Source organism: Nymphalis io, chromosome 13 (genome assembly GCF_905147045.1).
Source record: "Nymphalis io chromosome 13, ilAglIoxx1.1, whole genome shotgun sequence".
NCBI classification, from domain to species: domain Eukaryota; kingdom Metazoa; phylum Arthropoda; class Insecta; order Lepidoptera; family Nymphalidae; genus Nymphalis; species Nymphalis io.
In genome coordinates, this window is record NC_065900.1 from 7,134,766 (window position 1) to 7,153,156 (window position 18,391).

Here is an 18,391-nt window from a genome sequence, read left to right on the forward strand (position 1 = left end):
GATGGATCTCTTAGTGCAATGCTACCACTTACCAACGCGATACGTGAATTTAAAATAAATAAATAAATTTTAATTTCTTTTTTATCTTATTTACATCTCTTATTTTTTGGTAAAAGAAAATATATAATAATAATAAATATATATAATGATATTATTATATACCATATATTTATAAAATACTTTTTTAGAAACTGTTGCCATTATTTTTGTTGGCAAATGGTAGCAGTATAATTTGACAGCTGTCATAACTTTTGATAATCAAAAGGTAGAAAAAGGAGTTTTATAAATGCAAGCAATAGTAGAACTTGGTTAATTTAATAACTTACAACCAATAAGCTTAAATAATTGTAACAAGTATATACCGTTTAAGATATGGCGTCTCATCTAAGCACTAAAGACCGTCTACTATCATTAATAGATGATATGGAACTAATTGCTAAGTATGTTTTAAAGTGAAATTTGCTGTTTACTTCATTTAATATAAAACTGTTGTAATTATTGTATTTTGTATTGTTTTGCAAACAATTTTACTATTGTTACAGAGAAATAATTGAAGTATCAATAGCTCCAAAGTCACAGAAGTTATCCGCGGCAGATCACGCACAATTAACTGATTTACTACTTTGTAAAGACTCAGAATTAAAGAAAACACTAGAATTAGCAGATGAACAGGCAAAAATACAACAAAAGATGAATGAACTTAAAGCTGAAGTTGACAATAAGGTTTCTATAACGATATAATTAGTAAGTTTATTTTCTCAATTTCTAAAACATTTATATACGAGTCAGTTAATTTTAGGATCAAGATATTCACCATTTACAAAGGCAACTTAAAGATGCAGAACAAATTTTAGCTACATCACTGTATCAAGCGAGACAAAAGCTTGCCTCAATTGTTAAATCAAGGAAGAGACCTGTTCCTTCTGAAGAGTTAATCAAATTTGCACATAGGTAAGAAAAGAGATTTTTTTTTTTTTTTTTATAGTATAGGAAGGCGGACGAGCATATGGGCCACCTGATGGTAAGTGGTCACCAACGCTCTTAGACATTAGCATTGTAAGAAATGTCAACCATCGCTTACATATCCAATGCGCCACCAACCTTGGGAACTAAGATTTTATGTCCCTTGTGCCTGTAATTACACTGGCTCACTCACCCTTCAAACCGGAACACAACAATACCAAGTATTTTTTACCATATAGATCTAATTTATATTATATTTAGTTCTGAAATTGAATTGATGATGGGCATTACAGTGTGGTTAGTTTGTATTAAAAGTAACCTAGTAATGTTAACTTAAATTAATTACGATAATAGAAATTACAAATTTTTATCAATATCAATTTTAGACAATGCTCTTATTTAAAATAAAATGTACTCACTTGAACAATAATTAACATTAAACCCATAATAGGATAAGTGCATCAAATGCTGTCAGTGCACCTCTGTCATGGCAGCCAGGAGATCCAAGGCGTCCTTATCCAACAGATTTAGAGATGAGACTGGGAATGCTAGGTCGTCTCTGTGACTTACCACTGAATGGTCATACTCCCTCTACACTTAATGAGTTACATCGAATAACCACTGGAGGAGGTAAAATTTCATTGTTCATACTCATTCAGATAACATTTTTATGTTAATGTTTTCCCTTAATTATAGTTGCGTAATCTACTAAATACTGATAACTTCCTTGATAAATTTATGTGGCTACTTTATCATAATTTGTGCCCTTTTCTTGGAAATTTTCTTGACTGAGATATATTATAATAGAATAGAAGCAATGGTAACAATGATTAATGATACCTCATCAAATAGGTGTAAATATTTTAGTAGAATTGATTAAGAAATTAGTACTTCTATTATTTATCCTATGTCACATATTTATAAAATAATATACATTGTGTTTCCAACATGATGATTTATATTGTATTGTAGATACAAAAGTTACAATATAAATAAAACATTAAAAAAGTTATTAATTAAATGTTCTACTAATAATCCTGCATTATTAAACATCACATCTGGCAAAACGAGACATTTATAACATAAAAGTCCTTAACATTATCAGTCACAACTTTTCATTAATGATAAAATTTTCGGTTTTTTTTTTTTGATAACTTTAAAGCTCTACATATTTTTTCTTTCTTTTATTTGATTCTTAAATTAGAAAGGTTTATTTACGGAATTTTATTTTAGTTCCAGCATCAGCTACCAACCAGTTTACATGGCATCCATCAGGAGAGCTTCATATGTCAGTTGGCGGCGGTAATTCTGTTGCTATAGATGGACGTAGTAAAGATGCGCCAACGCAGGAGGATGTCGAAGTTATGTCAACTGACTCAAGTTCCAGCTCAAGCAGTGACTCACAATAGTATTGTGGTTAATAACGCACATGCAATTAGACAATTACCGATGGATCGTTAAATCAAATAGTGTTTTAACTGTTGGTTGGTTTTCCATTGAAGAGACAATTCCAAATTGAAAAGTCATTATGACTGTTTCTTTGTTGCTGTTAATTAAACATTTCGAACTATTTAATAGCCTCAATATTACATTGTACTGTGTGTAAATGATTGTAAGAAATGTGTAAAATATAAAAGTTCTCGATTTAAGCTATATGTTAAGACTGTTTTTTATAAAATAAATAATTATAAGTTAAAAATAAATGTATACAAAATGTTATTTTACTTTTATTTTTTAAAACTTCTTATTTTGTACATAATAATAAGTAATTAAAATTAATAAAATAAAAAAAAAATAGTAATCATGTATGTATCATATATGTACTTAGAAATTAATGTGTTAAGATAAAAAGGTGTATGAAGTACAATTTTTATATAATGGAATTACTTAAAGTAATTATCCAATGAATGTAAATTTCAACTTCAGGTTGAAAGCTAGTACTATTACTTAAAAGAACTATTTCTTAAGTTCTCTTTTAGATTAATATGTATTTTATGTGAATATTGTATATTTAACAAAATACAATTTGACAGTATCAAAAAAGTATACAATAACAATAGAGATAATTCATAGACAATATTCTGGTCATTAAAAAATCCCAATATTTTATCATAAAGCTGTTGCTATGGTACCGCGTCGTTACTATGGATACAAATATTTTGTATTCGTAGATAAAAAGAAACGTTATAACAACAATTGTTATTACAATTCTTAAGTTATTATTGAACTTTTATAAATATGGGAGAAAGAGCAGCCGTATCGACAGAAGACACGCTCGTTCGATATGATAATCCTGTTCTTGTAACTAAACAACCGGAAAAAGCTGTAAGCAACACTATTTTAAATCTATTATAACGATATAAAATTTGAAAAATGTCATTTGCCTAAACGTAACATAGATTCAAATAAAATTGATTCCTTTAATAAATCTTGTTTTTTTTTTAAACTTAATTTGTGGTATAAATAAGTTTTCTTATAAAATATCTACAAATATAGTTTGTTTCGTGTTAAAAATCAGTTGTTTGAGTTTAATAGGCACCACCTCCTACCGGTACACTCACACAACCCTGTATCCCAACTGAAGCGAAACGTGAGACCGAGGAAATCCTCAATGCCATTCTACCCCCAAAAGAATGGGAAGAAGATGGACAAATATGGACTCAAAAGGTTTGTCTTGTTATTATAATCTCTTAATTAATTTGTCGACGTAACTCAGTTTTACGTATCATTGTAATGTATTCAATCATTGTCTTATCGTTAGATATCATCTACTCCAGCAACAAGATTAGATGTTATAAATCTGCAAGAAATGCTCGACACTCGTTTGCAACAGCGGCAGGCTAGGGAGACAGGAATATGTCCCGTGCGCAGGCAACTCTACACGCAATGCTTTGACGAACTCATACGGCAGGTATTCGGAACTTATATATAACAAAGCCGTGAGCTGAATTGGAATAGATCAGATGCCAAGCAATCACCATTGAGTTTTTGAGTCTTTAGTTTGTGGTTTTTAATTTACCATTCAGGCAGATTTCTGGCTGCTGATTGACCGGCAGAATTCTGCCTCGGCCAGTAAATAAGCTCCAAATTTTCTCTATAACAGAGTTAGCCTCTACTATGCAGAGGAACCACGAACAGTTATTTATACTGTAATTTATCAAATTAAAACTATTATTTAGAAAAACTAGTTTAGGAAGAAGTAAACGAATCACTCAAATTTGATGAATGATGAACGGAAATCTAAGCCGCGAGCGTTAATAGCAACATCTTGTCATTGTTAAGTTCGATAGATAGTGTTCATTTTAATGTTTTAATAGGTAACTATCAATTGTGGTGAACGAGGTCTTCTTCTTTTAAGAGTGCGCGATGAAGCGAGAATAACTATGGAAGCGTATCAGACACTGTATTGTAGTTCCATAGCATTTGGTATGAGAAAGGCATTGCAGGTATGTTCTGTTCGTTCACTTGATTGTTTTAAAATATTTTGATCTCATCTAATACTTAATAAGTAGTTAGTTTAAAGCATTAGCATGTTGACAAGTAAACAAAATTTTTGTAACATTTAATCTTAATTCATTCCAATATAAAAAAAAAAAACATAATATATAATGATAATATATATTATGTTTTTTTAATATTGAATTAAAAATAATGTTTTATCAATATTTTTTTTCTCTATAACTCAATTGTTCTCCACACTATTATTTATGGTCTCTTACTTATAATCTACAATCACAAGTAGGTATATTTTTTTACATAATATAGTCGGAACAAGGAAAATCAGATCTTATGGATCAAGTTGCTAAATTAGAAGTCGAGCGATCGGCTTTAGAAAAACAATGTTCAGAATTAAAACAAAAAACCGAACAACTGGAGCGACGCGCCGCAGAGCTGCGAGCGGCCGAGGAGAAGCGACACCAAGAGGAATTACTTGCGTTGAAGAAAACAAACGCTCAGTTAAAGGTACGTTTATTACAAATAGTCGCTTGTTTTCGTTCGTATCGTATTCCTTTCGTTCTAGGACATCATTCATTTAACGTGAAAACTAGTTCGTGAAGTTATAGTTATAGGCATAGTACCTTCAAATTAGAAAAGTTGGCGTGCGAGTCGTATCATATAATTATTTACATAAAAAATATTAGTAATTGCAAGGACTTAATATTTTTATATAAAAACAAATATACACTTATATTATGAACTATGTTTATAATTAATGGGTTACACTTTTTTACAGGCACAACTTGAAGGCATCATCGCTCCAAAGAAGTAGTCTCGTTGGTTAAAATGTACTAATTTAATTTCAAAATAAATATCATGTAAAAATAAAACGGCAAAATAATTTTATTAAAATATATATTAAACCATTTATTGGACAAACATACAATATTTTCATTAGTTTACAATCCACGTTGCTAAAGAGCCTTAAAAAGATATAAAGACCACGCATAAAAACCATTCTTTCATTTAATACACCAAATCTAGTCATTCCTTCCATTAAATATGTTTCAAAACGACAATGTCATTAACGGAAATATACATTTTGCTGAGATTAAGAACAATAGAATATACATCTTATACATCAGCACATACGATGCAGATTATCATTTTCCGACAACAAATTTGTAATGTATTTAAAACATAATATACTTAAAAGGATAATGTGTATGTAGTTATGTACTATTTATATTAGATCAATATCGTAACATTACACAGTAATCTATTTGAGGAATTAAGGCACCACATACATAAAAATTAAAATATTAATACACCAGACAAATACTGTAATTTAATTAAAAATAGAAGAATAAAATAATGATGATTTACACTAAGAAATTAATTGAATGAATTAAAAAGGCGGCTGTGTGATGCCAAATTTAAAATTTGATTTTATTTAGAATATATTTTAAAAGAATACACTCAACGATGCTATGTACACTCACTCATATTACGTAATCTCAATAATCCTATTCAATCCAATAACATTCCTAAAGTTTTCGTTTAGCAGGTACAGCATCAACATTCAGTCAAACGATAAAAAAAGCTTCCACGGAATGAAAATATTTAAAGTAACATACGTAATAATATTAAATAATAATAAAATTATAATTTAAAATTAATACGTAAAGTATTCAAAGACAACATTATTAAAATAGATAAAACCTATCACAAACCTAAAATCTCCATTTCAAAATTATTATAAAAAATAAAAATTGTGATCAAAACAAAATGCCACTTGATAAGTGTAGCTCGATTGTAGATTTCTTCAACGATTTTCCATACAAATAATAAGAGCAAAATCGGTGGAATTCTATACTTATTATCACAGTTATAATACAAATAAAGATGTAAAATCAATCAATGTCCTTCGTCTCGTTGAAGAAATCTACGATCGAGTTTAATTCTCGATGAGTAACTCGCGTCACCGATCGAGTCGCAATTATATCAGCCGATTGTCCGTTGTCATGTACGTTTAAGGGTGGCCTGCTTAACTATGAAATCGATAAAAAATTTCATTAAGAAAAATCCTAATCGAGAACATTAAAGTGTTTTTTTAGTAGAAAATACAAAAAGATAAGTCTCTTCACAAGTCGTCGTTCGAACATCGTATCAACATCAATAATACAATTTAAACGTCGTCATGCGTAAAAATACTTCAAAACGGAGCGTCAGTTCGCAGCCTAGCGCGGCTGGTCGGCGTACGTGAGGCGGTGCGCGGGCCCCACGGGGATGGCCGTGACGCGGCCGGCGCCGCCGTCCAGCACGGGGTTGACGACCTGCACGATGTCGGGCTGCAGCGAGTGCTCGCCCGCCTCCACCTCGCCCTCGCCCAGCCCGCCGTCCGCCGCCAGCTCGGTGGGCGCGGTCTCGCTGCTGGGACTGGTCGTTAGTTCTAGGGATATTATCTTCTCTTGTGTCGTCTCCACCTGGGTCGAATGTGGCGATATAGTATCCGATTGATGTTGTTTATTCATTTATTATTTTCAGTTGGCTTTATCTATAGGACGATTTAATATGACTATAAGAACTAAACTAAATGAACATTTTTTACAAAAGAGTATTGACAACACAAAAAATCCAATTTGCTTTATCTTACACACACCAGACTTGCTTTACTCGAATCTATATATTCATAATTCATCTCGTGCTTTTCGGTGAAGGAAAACATCGTGAGGAAACCTGCATGTGTCTAATTTCATCGAAATTCTGCCACATGTGTATTCCACCAACCCGCATTGGAGCAGCGTGGTGGAATAAGCTCCAAACCTTCTCCTCAAATAGGGAGATGAGGCCTTAGCCCAGCAGTGGGACATTTACAGGCTGTTACTATATATTCATAAAGTTAACTGGTATGGGTAGTGTTGTATGATAAAATGATAAAAAAAATTAAACTAATAATAAACATAAAGCGACAGGGACTTGCTAAGAATTAATTAGGACTGCTGGAAGAAATCATCGTTGTATGAGTGAAAAAATGTAACACATAAAAGGATTCATAAAGAAACATTTTAATGGTTTTAGTAAAAGTACGTGCACTAAATACGAATTAACGATGCCCAAATAAAATACATTGTAAATAGTCTAAAGCAAGCAGGTAAGCAATATTAAGTCTGTATTTCTGCAATAATTTTATTAACCGGAGTTTAAATCTCTTAACATATACGAACAATTTTTACAAGTAAACAGAATGTGGTGCATAGAATTATTGCAGTTTAGCTGAGTAGAATATAAAAGAAAGAAACGAACCATTTCTTTCGGTGAACATTCCGGGTCTAGAATCCAGGTATTGTCTGACAAATACACAATTAATAGGTTAGCATGCCATGCGAAAACATCATGCATCACGTGAAGTATACTTGTACAAATATCAACATATTTTACGTCTCTATATCCTGATATTAAACGATTTGAAATTTTCAAAATGTATTTATCACTTTTAATATATTTCAACACTAATTTATTCTATTTACATAATTCTATCTTGTCACCATATTTACAAATTAGTTGTGTAAAACTACGTGTTACTCTACTTTAGAATGTAATAAAAATTCGGCGCTGCACCAGTGTGCCGAGTACAAAACAATCATTATGTGCAAAAAGGCCCCACTATAATGATTCATCAAATTAAAAATATTGTCAGTCAAGTCCTGGTTTTGAAAAAAATCTTTGGTACATAACGAGTACATAGGTCAAAAATACAGTTAGATGAAAGTCAGTAGTAGTAGTCGAAGTCATTTAAAATCTGCACGTATAAAGCTAAGCATATTCTGTATGATACAAAAAATAGAAAGTACAATAAAACCACACACGAAACGGCATTATTTGTGTACAGCGTCCTATATACTTATGCATGTACATTCGCGCGTCGCGTACCTCTTTCTCAATGAGTTTTTCAATGTATTCGACGGTTCGCACTTTAGTCTCGCCGGTTGCCGGACACACGTATTCCTCCGTGCGAAGGGTAATGCGCTCGTCTAATAATTTTTCCTTCTCCTTCACGGCCAGTATCGGGCCCGGTTTTGTACGTAACGCGATACGTGGGAGGGGCCATTTCTATAATTTTTAAAGCCAATATTGACATACACACCCCATAATACGCATAGCGTATATGAGCGAAGCGATACCCAACCACAGTGACAGGTAACACACACTTATCACAATTGTTATATTTTAGTCCAATTGTTTTAACAAGACGCGTTATAATTAAGCCATATCGAGTTTATATGTGCCATTACTAAATTATTCTGCAATATGAAACGTTTACTGCTTGTGATGACATTTGTGAAGTACTCGTGGAAGTCATGAATCCAAATTGATATCGATATTTGCAACCCCAGCTATCACATTGACATAATGTTAATGACATACAATGTTATCAGACAAATACATATTATATTAGGTATTTTGGATTACAACAGAATGAATCGGGTTTGTTAATTGAAAAGAATGACAATGAATGAATTATAATATTATATCATTCTTTTCGATTAAGATCAATCTTAGTAGGTACACCAGGATGACATTCAATGTATTAATATTATAATTTTTACCTCAGAAGGAGAATTATCTCTCGGAGGCACCTCTCCTATGATTTCATGCGCAGGACCCACCATGCTTTTAATCGCTTTTTGTGATTCAATCGCGTCCTAAAACGTTACGACTGAATTACATCTTTAATTCTCAGACGCGATTGTTACAGAAAGTTAAGTTACATTCGAAGATCAGCAGCCAGATCTTTAGAATTCCTCTCGAGCAAAACAAGCCATCTCTCAAGTAGGAAGCGACCCGTTACTGTCAAAAGATTCAAAGATACAGGTCCGCTACTAAATAGTTCCGAATAAGCAATCGAGCATCCGACATTTGAGCGATTATTATTATCGAGAAGGCTCCGCCGACAACGCCACCGCGAGGCCCGGCCGTACCTGCTCCAGCGAGCGCAGGCGCGCCGCGCGCCACGCCGCCCGCCGCGCCGCGCGCGCGCCCGCGTCCTCCGCGCCCTCGCGCCCGCCGCGCCGCCGCGCCTTCGCCGACGGACTCACGCCGCCCAGCGACACACTGCAACCGTACCGTTTAGAATCGTTAAGGAGCGCTTGTGTTCTAAAGGATATTACACATCCGATGACTTTTTAAATGATTGCACACCCTGGGACTGAAACGATCGCCTCCAGGTTATCTTAAATCTCAAATTAAAAAAAGCTATATATAATTTGTCTAGTGTTGTATATGTATTGCACTTCTTGTAAAGAAATGAGATATAAAAAAAAAAAACGGTTAATTTCTTTCGCCGGTTCTTCTCAGGTCTGGGGTGTTTATTTCCGAACCGGTGGTAGATTTGTGACAATCAATAAGAAAGTGTAACGCTTCTATACTGAATAAAGATTTTTGATTTTAACTTGACTTGACGTACAGTGACATCAACCGTGCGAACTACCGACACGAGAACCACGCGCTACCTCGCTGCCTCTGTTACCCGACTGAGTTAGAAATTATTTTTTGAAGAAATTTATTCGCTTTAATATCCCAGAATACAATAAAGAATCTGTTGTATAATAATTGACAAATATATATTGTAAATATATTAATTTTAAAAGAGATTTTACAAAAACCATTATATCCCGCTTAAATTTTTAACCGATTCTTCTCAATTCTATAATACGTTTTGACGATAATATATCGAAACAAATAATTTATTGAGTCTCAATAAATTAATAGTAAAAAATAATAATAATTAAATGCTTGGTGTCAATGTCTGGCTAAACTATATACAGTACCTATGGCCGTTCTCATAAGGTTCTTCATCGGAATGCTCGCTGTCTCCGCTGTGTCGGTCCTCCCCGGGGGACCACGAGCCGAGTTCAGCGCGCGACAGAGAAGCCATCTTCCTCTCCTCTTCTTGCTTCAATTTCTCCACCTCATCCGCTGATAAAAATGTGAACACTTTCTCTGCAAATAATATAAATTTTGAAGATAGGTAAATTAAAATAAATTAATCAATATACATTCGATATTTTGATGTAAAAAAATATTTAAAGATTATAAATAACTTAATGGATTAGAAATAAACAAAATCTAAGGTTGTCGTACCTGGTTTTGGCGATGATTTATGACTCTCTTCCATTGCATTTTCGAAAAACTTTTTCTTATCGCTAACAGACGCTTTCACAAAATTACCAGATTGAGGTGGGGAAGCCTGTAAAATCGTTAATATTAATTAAATTCTTATATTATACGAATATATTGCTGGTGTAAATATGAAATGAAAAATAAAGTTAATGAATAAAAAAGCATATACGTATGTACAAGCCGTGAAAACCCATCTCCAGGCTGTTAAACACCCATGCAGTCGATATAAATTATAGGAGGTACCACCTCTGCGTATAAAGAAAATTATTATATTAATAACGTAAATATATAGATACATGCAAACTATAAAAAAATGCAAGTTAATGACGACAACGAGGTAACATAATGGAACGAGAATGGAATCGTGTGTTTTAGTCATAACTCAAGACGGATTGTCGACGAACACAATCAAAAGAAGCTGAAGTGTTTTGTGGGTAAGATGCCGTACATTAATTATTACCTCGCCGATGGCAAAGGATTTGATTTTGCTGCTCCATGCGGGTTTCAGGGTAGATGCGGGCGAAGTACTTTCTTCTCCCATTGATTCTGAACTGTTTGAAAATCTATCAAATTCAGGCGCGGTCGTCACTTCGCCAAAACGGACTCTTCTTTCCGATTGAACACTTTTAGGGGCATCCCCCGCTTTAATTGGAACAGACTGTGTAACGTTGGCGTTTATATCTCTTCCTATAGAACTAAATGACGGTGACATTTGGGGTTTAGAAATCGAATATGACATTTCATGCGTAACGCGTACCGGAACAGTGCATGTGTATGGGTTGAAAGTTCCCGCGACCGTCGTTAAAGATGGATAGGGGTTACTAGGCGGGTATGTTGTTGAATGTATCATATTGGATGTAAAACTCTTAGTTCTTGAGTTTTGTAATGAGACAGGAGACGCCACAGGGACATCTTCGAAGTAATCTTTATCGGGATGCAAATAGCAAGGTGAATTGGGTATATGTGAGACAGTTGGAAGTGTTTTATACTGTGCATGCAACAACGCTGGCGGATCGGGTTCTCCTACTGGACTGATGGATAAATCATTATAATAGTCATCATCGTCATTAGAAGGAAAATCAGTTCGGAAGACTTGATGTGAAGGCACTTCGGAAAATATGGGTGATCGAAGAGGATCGTCTAGTTTAAATGAAGTTTCTAAGGCCGGAAGAGTATTAAAATTGACGGCAGGAGGGAAATCAGTTTCCGAAGAATTAGTCGAATTAGATGACTGCATAGCTGTTTCGGCCACAATGTGTTCAGGAAGAACTACTCGTTCGGGTACGATAGTGATAAGGGGAACATCTAGCTCGCGTGCCTCTTCGTGTACTAACTGACTTTGACTTACTTTCGTGGCGAAGAGAGGCGGAGGAGGAATAATAAACTCGTCAGGGCGTACGATACTGGATTTCGTTTCGCTTAGCTCTATTTTTGTGGGTCGATTTCGTATTAGTAAAGAGCTTTTGCCATGGCATGCATCGTTAGTAATCGAGGAGTCCTCAGCAATTTTATCATGCATTCCATGCGATACGGCACTGGGGCTCGTCCGATCGTTCGTCGACAACGATTGTTCGTGTATTTCATGAGGTTCCGAAAAGAAACTAACTCGCTTCGTTTGCGGTTTGCGGGGCACTTGTGGTTTCTGTTTGACAGGTTGCGGTGGGTTAGGTGGTGGTGGCGGCGGATCAACGGAGGTGCCGTCCGAGGCCAATACGAAGGTGGCGGCGGGGTGAGGCGGAGGAGTCGGCGTCTTCACTTTCTGTTGCGTAAACACTGCCAGCGGCGAGGGCGGCGCCGCTTGAGCACTAGACGACTAACGAAATCAACACTATATATTTCGTTGCTATTTCATATTATACTTACTTAAATGCGCACTGTCTGAAGAAACAATGTCAAGTTTCTTAAAATTATAGCAAGGATAGCGACAGCAACTTGCAAGAAAACGTAACGCTGTTGTAAAGTAAAATTCGAATAAAAATAAAGTTAAAGATAAATCAACTGAGCAAGTTTGCGACGAAATAAATCTTCCAAAATAAATGTTATAAAATCCAGTAACAAAAATCTTAAAATTGAAAAACGGCATGTTTTTAAACAACGTGTATTTAAATTCAACACTAAAATATAATTTTGATTATAATATGTTGTATACAAAGTAAAAGTGAAAATGAATTTAAGTATATATATCAAATGTCAAAATAAATGGCAGTTGTAAATTTGGCAAATATCAAGTACAATTTATCTAATTAATTTTTATCCAATAAATATCCAAATAACATTTTTAATAATCAGCCAAATACAGTAAAATATTGATATGTATAAAAAATGAGATGAGAGATAAAAATAAAGATTTGCATAAAAATAAAATTAATTCGATATTAAATTAAATTTAAAGCGAAATTAGCATTTTAAATATAGGCCAAAGAAATTGTATCGCAATTAGTTCAGAACTGAGGAGTACAAACTGGATTTCAGAGCAGACATTAATATTATACTTATTTGTTTATTTTTTCATTCCAGTCCAGTACTGGAAAGTTTAGTACACACAGCAATATAATTTTATATATTAGATTATTTTATTTGAAAACATTACCGTTATTAAAACACACTTATCGTTAAAAATAAACGTACAATTGTTTATGATTGACAACGTAATTAATTGTCTCTCAGTCATTTTTTTAAGTTGACATAAAATTTTGCATAGATTTAATTATTCTATTATAACTAACGTTATATATAAATAACAAATATTTAAAGCAGACCACTTTTTTAGGGTTCCGTGGTGAATGTTCAAAAAATACGGGCGCGATTGGCCTATAATATAATGTTATAGCGAAAAAAAGACATACACAGGAAATACGCATCAAATTAAATGATTTATTCTGAATGTTGTTTATTAGTAAATAAAAATTAAATTTTTATTAACATAAAGTTTGTTATAGTTCTATTATTTAAAGCAGTCCGGTTTGAAAGTGTAAAGCTTAGCTAAGTGACTCGTATAAGATACAAAATTGAAGCAATGGAATGATATTACAATTTTGAACTAAAATCATTATGATAACCTTGAGTAATAAAAAACGCGAATGTTTACAAGTAACTCGTGTAAATACGGAACCCTAAAGTCGTGGCGTGATACGAACCCGTTCTTAACTATCTAAGTGGAGTACAAATTATGAAATGCAACTAAATAAACATTAAAATTAACAATTTTACTTGGTGCTTATTAACTAAGCAACGAAAGTTGATTAGTAATTACAGTTTTAGAGCAGAATATAATTTGACACGAAAATATTATATGGATTCATTTAATTATATGATACGATTTTGTATGCATGGCTTACATGTACATGTCTACTATGTGAACGATAAATATATAGAGTGTTACAGATCAAAATGTCGGTTAAGTAAGTTAGTTATAAAATAGTATCCAAAAGGCGTCCAAAGTACAAGTCACTACAGGATGAAACACCATAATATATACATGTATATCTATATGCTCAATAGTTCACAATGTTGGTCACTTCAGATTATTCATTAATAAATATTTGTAAATAGCTGATTACAAGTCGTATTCGGTAAAGTAGCAAAAAGGCTTTATATAAATATTATAATTAGGGAACAGTGTAGGAATAAAACACACATCCAGTGTTACACAAAACGAGTACTTATCCATAAACTTCCATATAACGATTACCATCAAAATATATTACTTTTGGATATATAATAAACCTTCATGCTATCATTAACTATTACATCTCTATGAAAGGTAAACTGCATTTACTTAAGGCTAAATACCCTCCAACCGTAGTTATAAAACTTTAAAAAGTTTTTTTGAAAATAAATGCAGGATGACGTATTGATATTCAAAGTGAAGTCAATTCGATTGAATTATATTTATAAAATCTAATTATATTAAACCTTGCACTAACAATACGGAAATAACAGCAAAACCATTGCCCATCAAATATTTTTAATATATATTTTTAACAATTTCAATAATAATTGTAATTTACATTAAAATATATTAAATAAAATCATATTTTGCTGGGTAATATTTTGCTGAATTTTTAGTCAATTAAATATTGTATATGTTTAAAAAGGCAACTTAAATATGTCACACCGTGTTGATAAACAACTTACATATAATCAAAACACGAATGCATATTCGAATAAGTTCCGTTTGATCGTGTATAAAACTTTCTATTATATAACAGAAGTTCTAGAAAGAGATCAATCGAAACTTTTTTTACACTGAGTTACCACTCCCATTATAATAGGATCATTTTAAATTTATTATATAAGTATAATAATTAAAGTACGAATCCATTTTACATATGTATTAAATTATATATGTACACTATTTGGACAGACGTTTAATTGCTGAACTATGTGTTTCCTTCCATTCCCTCAGGATTTGCATTCTGCAATGGACGTAATACGTATTGTAAGTACATTTTGAATATATTTTTATATCTATTAAGTTTCATTGACGTAACTAACACGTAACGACATCGATCTAAGCTAGGAATTTATTATATAATAAATATACTTATGCTATCAAGTTGGAGCTCAAAAAGAGGGGGTACATCGTAAAGTTCCATTACAATTTCGAGTATGTTTTACACAAACACGAACTGAGTAACATGCACATTTTCAGGCTACGTGTGCGCATAGCCTGGCGCTACAAAGAGAAATATTCCACAAAATCTAAAAATAAAATAATATATTTGAACAAAATATCCAATCAAAAAACTATAGCGTAAACCCTTCCCGTTTAACAAATTAAATTAATTACATTAATATATACTGGACAACATTTATTTTGGAAGATATATTAAAGATAAATTAAAAATACTTAAATTACGTAATATATTAAATAGGAAAAAGTATTTTCATGCAAGCTATATAATACAGGGGGATACATGCTATCAAGAAATACCGACGTGCAGAAATAAATATAAATTTGTTAAACAAAACCTAAATATGTTATTTGTTTTAAAAATATTCTACATCTACACTTCCATGCCAATAAACTTCAGTGGTTTAATTATTTAGAATTACTGAAACTTATTTATATATAATATAAATAAAATTTATGTACCTAAATCAAAGCGAGATCAGATTAATTTTAAGTAACAGCAATTGAAGTGTAAAATATTAAAATAATTTAATATCGATATACATAGCAGAAGCCATCGATTAGGGTCTCATAAGATATCTGAATTCTAAGAGGGCTTCTACCGGCAAGCTGTGTGTGTCGCTAGTGTGCAGTGTAGTGTACCTGAGGCTGCAGGGTGTGCTTGGACATGACGACGGTGGTGGTCTTGTGCTGCGGCTCGGGAGAGGTGGGCGGCGCGGGGTCGAGCGCGATGCTCTCCACGGCGTGCACTATGTCCATTACCTGAAGGCATTTTATCAAACACTAATTACATATTTCCCAGTACATTTCCACCAATAAAATCTTAGTATTATTTTTAGTTCATTTGTAAATCAATAGAAATTATATGTTTAATTTTTTGATACATTTTATTCGATACGTTGAATTTAAGTATCGACTTTGGTGCAGTAATTTACCTTTTCGGGTGTAGATTTTTCCCTCGTTTCTGCGACTTGTTTCTCATGTTCAAACTCTACTAAGTCCTGTCGACTATGTTGATCCTGCGATAAATCGATACACTTAAAATGTTTCTTATGAAACAAATATATTTTAAACCAGATCAAAAAAGTCACACTGTGAAAAATATTTTCTGAACGAAAGCACAAAGTGATAGAAAAATAATATAACACAGTTATCACAGTACACATTTTCTAATTCATATAAAGAAACCAAATTCAAACCTGTTGATGTTGGTTCAACGTTTCATCTCTGTCTAGACTCGACGTGGAGTGAGAAAGAGAGCCGCCTGTATCTGCTGTCCCGCTCTCGCTTCCCGTCTGTTTAAACATGCATAGTATCTATCTCACTCTGTGCTACTACTACACAAACGTGTCTTAGCGTGAAACGTTACTTAGCGAATGGCATATGATTGCTGTCTGAGCTCAGATTAGCAAAATATCAGTAGGAAAATAAAATACTACTGTAAAATTTAAATATTTTTTAAACGCACTAATCTACTAAGTACGTATTATGTGTGCTACGCAATTATATGTGAGCATTCCCGGCTTTTTTGCGTACAAAACAGTGCTATGTTTATATTTATATGTATAAGCGGTAAAATGGAAAGCCATTTAAATTGCTGAGCTGATTTTATCAACAATTGTAAAACAAAGCAATTTTGTATTTCACATTGTTGATTAATTATTCCAAAATTACTATCAAAAAGGTATCTTTAAAAAATATGATAATCTTAAATGTTTGGTACGTGTCACTGAAATTTGATTTCTAATTATAAAAGTGAGTAAAAGTGCATTTTGTTCATCTTTCATAAGTCGTTTTTGTTAGAGCAAGTGTTATGCACATTTTGTCTCTTCACTGTTTCTATACAAAATAATGTATAACGGAAAATTTATACCCAAAGCATTAAATTAATTAGATAAAAACGAAAACAGGACTTAAAAGTTTTAAATTGGAACATAATTTTTATATATCACCTTTTGTAACAAGTATTTAAAATGAATTTAAACAATGGTGCAGATATATCGAACACAATCTCTTATCTGAGCATATAACTTAAACGTCAGGACTAAAAATATTGCTACAGTTTTCATGGCCATTCAATAGAAAGATAAAAATATTTTCAGTCACTGCGACTCGATGATCAATGCTAAGCTGGCAGCGAGTGTAACAGTGAGTGCGCACGTACGGTGTACTTCTCGGGGCGCGAGTACCCGTGGCACACGACGAGGTGCAGCGGCGCGTGCGTGGCGGCGCGCAGCGCGTTCACGGCCTCCGCGTGCGTGGCGCCCAGCAGCGACACGCCGTTCACCTCCAGCAGCCGCATGCCCACCTGCCCGCACACGGTACTTGTATCGCTTATAGTCGAGCCGATACAGACCCAGAGATCGTACGTAGGTCTTAATCGAAGATTACGAGTTGAAGTCGGGACGAACACCGCTCAGTTTTAGTTTAATCCTTATCGTGCTCGGAAGTGTACGAAGAGATAGTCTGATTAAATTATTCGACGAGTGTATCCATCAAAGTGCAATCAAGCAGAGTGGTGAAACATGTATGTATAAATTCTGAAATATTTTAGTGTCACTTCTATTCGTAAACATTCCTTATTAACATATAAGAGCGTACATTCTCACGATATATTTTAATTTTATATTACCTTAAGCCTGCCATCTCTTCTAGCGGCGCCGCCGCTATTTATCTTCGATATGAAGACTCCTTCGTCGTTGGGATCGTTAGGGTTGCCACGTTGACCGTTTAGACCACCCTTAATATGCATACCAAGTTTTTCCCCCTCTTGTTTAATTATTGTTAGCTCCTATAAAACCATAACATTTGTTAATATTTTTTTCTAAAAAAACTGAAATGAAATATTATAAATTACTCATATTAAGCTTACGAATACATTTTAATTGAATAGATAATGCAATTAAACATTACTTTGGAATGTCTTTGTATTCCTAAGTTAACATTTTGTAAACCACAAAAACTAAATAGCTATGCTATTAAAACCACTTACTCACACATCATGCAAAGCTAACACAAGCATGCAAACAGGTACACATATGAGTGCACACATCTGAACATTTAGAAAAAAATCATAACTTTTATACAATCTCTCTAAAAAGTAAAACATAAAAATTTAAAAGAGTAAGCCTTAAAAAGGATCCGGATGCTTAAAGCTAAAATATATTTTGT

At 33.3% G+C, this 18,391-nt stretch overlaps 3 protein-coding genes across 16 annotated transcripts in view; 2 read left to right on the forward strand and 1 right to left on the reverse strand.

The window, feature by feature from the left end:
- Positions 1-258: 258 nt before the first annotated feature.
- On the forward strand, positions 259-2,650 carry LOC126772858 (mediator of RNA polymerase II transcription subunit 4). Its single transcript, XM_050493467.1, has 5 exons — positions 259-440; positions 543-723; positions 800-951; positions 1,415-1,593; positions 2,197-2,650. Exons 1-5 carry the CDS (start codon positions 373-375, stop codon positions 2,370-2,372), a joined length of 756 nt encoding a protein of 251 aa, XP_050349424.1. The 5' UTR covers positions 259-372; the 3' UTR covers positions 2,373-2,650.
- A 269-nt stretch (positions 2,651-2,919) lies between these two features.
- Positions 2,920-5,289, forward strand: LOC126772861 (putative inner dynein arm light chain, axonemal). Its single transcript, XM_050493470.1, has 6 exons — positions 2,920-3,288; positions 3,499-3,630; positions 3,725-3,874; positions 4,281-4,409; positions 4,729-4,926; positions 5,198-5,289. Exons 1-6 carry the CDS (start codon positions 3,202-3,204, stop codon positions 5,231-5,233), a joined length of 732 nt encoding a protein of 243 aa, XP_050349427.1. The 5' UTR covers positions 2,920-3,201; the 3' UTR covers positions 5,234-5,289.
- Positions 5,290-5,299: 10 nt separating this feature from the next.
- The window catches only part of LOC126772772 (protein lap4-like), a 70,093-nt gene continuing 57,001 nt past the window's right edge, over positions 5,300-18,391 (reverse strand). For 6 of the 14 annotated variants that reach the window (XM_050493328.1, XM_050493329.1, XM_050493335.1 and 3 more), the window contains 12 exons: positions 17,853-18,011; positions 17,385-17,528; positions 16,420-16,515; positions 16,156-16,239; positions 15,863-15,982; positions 11,045-12,397; positions 10,546-10,651; positions 10,233-10,404; positions 9,384-9,516; positions 9,012-9,107; positions 8,335-8,514; positions 5,300-6,887 (listed from right to left, as the gene is read on the reverse strand). In XM_050493328.1, the coding sequence (XP_050349285.1) occupies positions 6,642-6,887; positions 8,335-8,514; positions 9,012-9,107; positions 9,384-9,516; positions 10,233-10,404; positions 10,546-10,651; positions 11,045-12,397; positions 15,863-15,982; positions 16,156-16,239; positions 16,420-16,515; positions 17,385-17,528; positions 17,853-18,011 (2,889 nt within the window). In that variant the 3' untranslated portion in view covers positions 5,300-6,641. Of the gene's footprint in view, positions 6,888-7,707; positions 8,515-9,011; positions 9,108-9,383; positions 9,517-10,232; positions 10,405-10,545; positions 10,652-11,044; positions 12,398-15,862; positions 15,983-16,155; positions 16,240-16,419; positions 16,516-17,384; positions 17,529-17,852; positions 18,012-18,391 lie in introns of those variants that run through there. The other 8 variants (XM_050493338.1, XM_050493337.1, XR_007669694.1 and 5 more) reach the window with 8 other exon arrangements.

Bases quoted from the DNA above. Each gene is read 5' to 3' on its own strand.
- LOC126772858 (XM_050493467.1), top strand. From the start codon at position 373: ATGGCGTCTCATCTAAGCACTAAAGACCGTCTACTATCATTAATAGAT. The intron at 952-1,414 runs GTAAGAAAAGAG...AACCCATAATAG, and splicing joins TTAATCAAATTTGCACATAG to GATAAGTGCATCAAATGCTG. The intron at 1,594-2,196 runs GTAAAATTTCAT...ATTTTATTTTAG, and splicing joins TCGAATAACCACTGGAGGAG to TTCCAGCATCAGCTACCAAC.
- LOC126772861 (XM_050493470.1), top strand. From the start codon at position 3,202: ATGGGAGAAAGAGCAGCCGTATCGACAGAAGACACGCTCGTTCGATAT. The intron at 4,410-4,728 runs GTATGTTCTGTT...TACATAATATAG, and splicing joins GTATGAGAAAGGCATTGCAG to TCGGAACAAGGAAAATCAGA. The intron at 4,927-5,197 runs GTACGTTTATTA...ACTTTTTTACAG, and splicing joins AAACAAACGCTCAGTTAAAG to GCACAACTTGAAGGCATCAT.